Source organism: Plasmodium gaboni, chromosome 9 (assembly GCF_001602025.1).
Source record: "Plasmodium gaboni strain SY75 chromosome 9, whole genome shotgun sequence".
NCBI lineage: Eukaryota > Apicomplexa > Aconoidasida > Haemosporida > Plasmodiidae > Plasmodium > Plasmodium gaboni.
The window spans coordinates 999229-1004765 of record NC_031489.1 but is presented as its reverse complement, the minus strand read 5'-3'; the positions used below and the strand labels follow the sequence as shown (position 1 = coordinate 1004765).

General features: G+C 19.0%; 1 protein-coding gene across 1 annotated transcript; it reads right to left on the bottom strand.

The window, feature by feature from the left end:
- Nucleotides 1-17: 17 nt before the first annotated feature.
- Nucleotides 18-3959, bottom strand: PGSY75_0929400 (high molecular weight rhoptry protein 2; the record flags this gene model as incomplete). The annotated part of the gene is made up of 7 exons (XM_018785699.1): nucleotides 18-605; nucleotides 740-1060; nucleotides 1182-1688; nucleotides 1806-1874; nucleotides 1977-2039; nucleotides 2175-2591; nucleotides 2774-3959. Coding segments are annotated over 7 exons (3151 nt in total), but the record flags the coding sequence as incomplete, so codon positions are not given.
- Between the last annotated feature and the right edge of the window lie 1578 nt (nucleotides 3960-5537).

Below are 5537 nucleotides of genomic sequence, written 5' to 3'. Positions count from 1 at the left end.
AATGATATGGTATTTACTTGATGCGTGCATCCATAAGATTCTGAAATTTTCGTAACTAGTAAACCAGTGACATTCATAACTATTTATTAATTTCATTGTTTGTTCTTCTGAGAATGGACTGTTGTTTAGAATTGTTTGAATTTCTTTCTTTTCAAATGCTCTTTTATCTTGTAAAAATTCGTTATATTCTTTCTTAATACGACTAGATACAACTTTCTTTATATAAAAGAAATCATATACATCAATAGCATCATTAACTCTAAATCTGACGAATTTTTTCTTTAAAATGATAGATTCTAATAATTTAGCTGCTTGTTTTCCTAATTTATAACAGTGATATGTCTTTACCATATCTGGGGCTAAGGGTAATTTGTAATAATCTTCTAAAGGTAATTTCTCAACGTTCATTGGTTTATACATTAATTTTTGCATCTTGCAAGATAAAACAAAGGAATAGGCTAATTTCTCAATTTCAGCTGGATTCCATTTATGTATACTTAAGTTTATATCAATAATGTCTTTTAAATGTTTAGATTTTATGCCGTATTGAGAAATATCACATGACTTATCAATGTTGTTAGCCAATTTTTCTTGAAGGGTTTCTCCTAAAAAATAAAAAATAAAAAAAAAAAACAAATACATATATACACAAATACATATATACATATATACACAAATACATATATACACAAATACATACATATATTTATATATTTATATATTTATGCTTTATCCTTACCTCCGTTGAAAACACAGCTGACCATTAATTTTCTATATAAACTAACATCATCATCATAATATACTGATTTCTTTCCTTCTTTTGCCCATAACACGACAGTCAATAAACCTAATATTTTAATCATTTCTTCAGTGTGTGTTAATTCATAATTTTGTGAGTTCTTGTTAATTTTCATAAAGTCAGTTAATAAAGCACAATTCTTTTTCAATGTTTTAAGATCCTTGTGATAAACGTGATCAATAATTGGTAAGGATTGTTTCATGAAAAAGAAATCTTTTGGTTTCAGACGAGCAATATCGATGTGGGATTCAATGAAGAAAACTATAAAAAAAAAAAAAAATAAAATAAAATAAACATATAAATAAATATATATAAATATAAATATATATATATATATATATATATATAATATTTATTTTCCAATTTTTTTTTTTTTTTTTACCTAATCCTAAAATATATGATGCATAAACAAAACGAGAACCCTTTGAATAGATATCATGATTTTTTCCTATCATATTCATTAAAGTAAAATAAGCATAACTTGCATTATATTTTAAATATTTTTTTAAAGGTACATTAGTAATAACATTAATGTTAATAGCTAATTCATTAAATAATTGATATGCTAAACTGTAAATATTTGGTAAGTTGAAATATAATTTAAAATTATTTCCTGTTCTAAAAACATCATTCTTATATTCACTGAGGAAAAAGTAATTATTTGCAATAGAATCAATATATTCATAGCTTGTTAATAATTTTAATTTATCGTCATTCATCACGTGATAACCATTTTTATGATTAAAGAAATTCATAGGAATAGAAAAATCTAAAGAATCTGGTGATCTGTCAACTTCCAATGATAAATTTATTATTTCAACTATCTTGGCAACTTGTGTCTCCAAAAAGGTAAGTTGATCATTGTGTTTTAAAATGAAATTTCTGCTCACTATATTTAAGAAAAAAAAAAAAAAAAAAAAAATATATATATATATATATATTTTATATGTTATAAATAAATAAAAACAAAGTTATATAAGAATAAAATATATAACATAATACTTACCTAAAACGTGTCTAACAAAATCAGTTTTATTGATACTGTTAATTACTTCATTGGGGTGGATATAAAACCCTAAAAAATAAAAAAAAAATATGTATATGAATATATATACATATATATATATATATATATATATATATATATTTTTTTTTTTTTTTTTTTTTTTTCTCATACATCCAAAATTGTCGTAGGCATATAAAAGATCGAACCACAATTTCTTGGAATTCTCGGTGAAATCTAGGAAAAAAAAAAAAAAAATAATATAAAATATATACATATATATGTACACATTATTTATTTATTTATTTATTTATTTATTTATTTATTTATTTTTTATTTTTTATTTTTTATTTTTTTTCTTTTTTGTGTTACTTTGGTTGACGTTGAAGTCCTTAAAGGCCATAGTAAAAAAGAGTTGTATTTTCATGATATCATGAAAATCTGGTTGGAAATTTTCTACAAATTTTTCATATACTTTTAAGAAATGTTCAGTGGATTTAGTATTATCTAAGGTTGGTAAATTGGTAAGTGGATTTGTTTGAGTAAAATGTTTTTTAATCATATCGTTGGTCATATTAGAAACTCTTTTTCTTCTATAAAATTTATGTGCTCTGTATTCTGATAATTTATTTTCTTCAAATTGTGTTTTTAATATATACAATGCTACAATATTATTAGATCTATATAAATTAATGTAACTTGGTGATACATCGTCTGCGTTGATTAGGTGTTTGTCTTCGGTAACTCTCAAGAAACCATTATATAAGAAGAAATTTAAGTCGACAAGAACTGAAAAAAAAAAAAAAAAATAAAATAAAATATAAAATAATAAAATATAAAATAATAAAATAATAAAAGAAACATCCACACATAATTATATACATATATATATATATATATATATATATATATATATATATATATATATTTATTTATTTATTTATTTATTTATTTCCTTTATTGTGACGTACATCTTTCTATTTCTTCGTCATCCAATTGTTGAACAAAGTATGTAATATCTGAATCTGCTTTAGTAAGTGTTGTTACATATTTTCTGATAGCTGACATTAATTGTTTATATGCCCTTTCATCATTTAGTTCTCTTTTTATATCTATATATCTTGATAAATTTTTAGCTGAAAGATTCATAGATTCTCTATGTTCATACATATTTAGATTATTGATATCATCAATTTTGGATACCAATATTTTATCTATATTTTTTAAATCAAAATGTTTCAGATCAACAATATATAAATCATCAGAGATGATATATTTGTCAAATTTTTCTACAATACGGCCATGTTTTAATTCCATATCCATAAGATTTTTGAATTCTTCTCCTTTAACTTTTCTACAATTTTTATCTAAGAAAGCTGGTATACCATTAAAAATATTTTTTAATCTTATATATATAGAAACTGCTTCATAGTATTTATCACAAAGATGAAGATAAGTCGAACAAATTGGTTGTTTATAAATATCAAGGAAGTTATATTTTAAATGACCTTTTTTTACTTTGATTTTACCACCTGATGCAAAAAAATATTCATCAAAATATTTAATTTGATCTATAATACTTTCGAATAATTTTTCTTTTTTATCTAATAAACTTTCATTAGATTGGCTAGTTAAAACTAAAAAGTCATGAACTTTTTTAACATCATTAGAATTATCTAAAAGATATTTATTAAATTTCACAAAATTCATAATAGTCTTATTTATTTCATCTTCACTAGGTTCTCCAGATTCATTTTCTATATTTTCAGATCCTTTCAAATTTAAATATAAACTCTTCAATGTAACATCACCTTCACTATCAGTATTATTATTATTATTACCATATAATGATTTCATATGTAATATACTCATCAAAAATTCATTTCCTTCTTTTATTGTATTTCTATTACTAAATGTATTTCTTATATTTCCAATAACATTATGACATTTCTTTTCAAATGAACTTTTATCATCTTCAGATAAATATTCATCCATATATATGAATTTCAATATATCACTACATAACTTTGTATTCACATCTACATTTTCAACACCTTGTTCAGATCCATATTTCATAGAAACCTTTTCACTTAATTCTAATCCATACAAGTTGAAACTAAATATGGACAGTAATAAAAATATTGTCAGCTTTATCATTTTTACACACACTCTACAAATTTTTTTTTTTTTTTTTTAAATCTTTGAAAAATTTTAATCTTATGATATTATATATGCAATATATTATTATTGAAGGTTCATAATAATATTTCTGCAATTATTAAAAACAAATCAAAAATATAAATATTATCACACATATATATATATATATATATATATGTTATGATTTTAATTTAAAGCCTAAAACCTAAATATTTAAACAAAAAAAATTAAAACAAAATACACATTAAAAGCATATAATTAACATATACACATATATATATATATATATATATATATATATATATATATTTATATTTATATGTGATGCTTTGGTTTGTCTTGTTCTTTTTATTTGACCTATTGTTCTAAATAAAACCACATACATATAACACACAAATATAATATATATATATATATATATATATGTATTTTTTTTTTTTTTAAAACCTAAAACACATCATATATGCATATAAAATCTACTTTTTATTATTATTATTATTTTTTTTTATATCAACATGTCATTTTAAAGTATTTATATATATAAAAATACATTAAAATGACATGCAGATATAACCCTTAAAAAAAAAAAAAAAAAAAAATTTTTTTTTTCTTCTTTCACATACATATATACATATATATATATAATATCATAAATACATACAACTTTTTATTCTTGATACTTTTTGTATTCTAACATAAAATTAGGAGTACACTTTTTATATATATATTTTTATTTTTTATCTTATTTTTTTTTTGTACATATTTTTATTTTTTTTTTTTTATCTTTTTTTGTTGTACACATTTTATATTTTAATTTATATTATTATATACAATATTGTATTATATTATATGTGTATAATATAATATATATATATATATATATATGAAAAAAAAAAAAAAAAAAAATTAGGAATATGCATAAAAATTAAAATTTACATATATATAATACATTTTGTGTAAATTATGTGTATACATATGTATACATATATATATATATATATAATATTATATATATATATATATATACATATTATACACATATTACATATATATTATATATATATATTATATATTCGTTTTATTTTCTAAATCCGAAAAAAAAAAAAAAAAAAATAATTTTAAAATAAATATCTGTTTATGCACGATTTTATATTTTTCAAAAAAAAAAAAAAAAAATATAATACATACATATATACATATACATATATATATATATATTTATTATTTTAAAAAAAAACAAGAGTATAAAACAAAATAACATAAAAAAAGATGTATAAAATAATATACTAAAAAATTTACAAAATAACAAAGAAGTATTCTTATTTTATATTTTCATATCATTTTATGATTCATCATGTCATTATTTTTTTTTTTTTTTTTTTTTTTTTTTTTTTTTTTTTTTTTTGTTTTATTTTTTTAAACTTTTTTATAATATTCTATAAAATTTAAATAATTTATAAATATATAAATTTAAAAATTTTATTTAAATTAATAATTAAAAAAAAAATAATAAAAAAAATTAAAAATATATTATATTTTATATAAATAAGATAAAATAAATTTTTAAATATATTT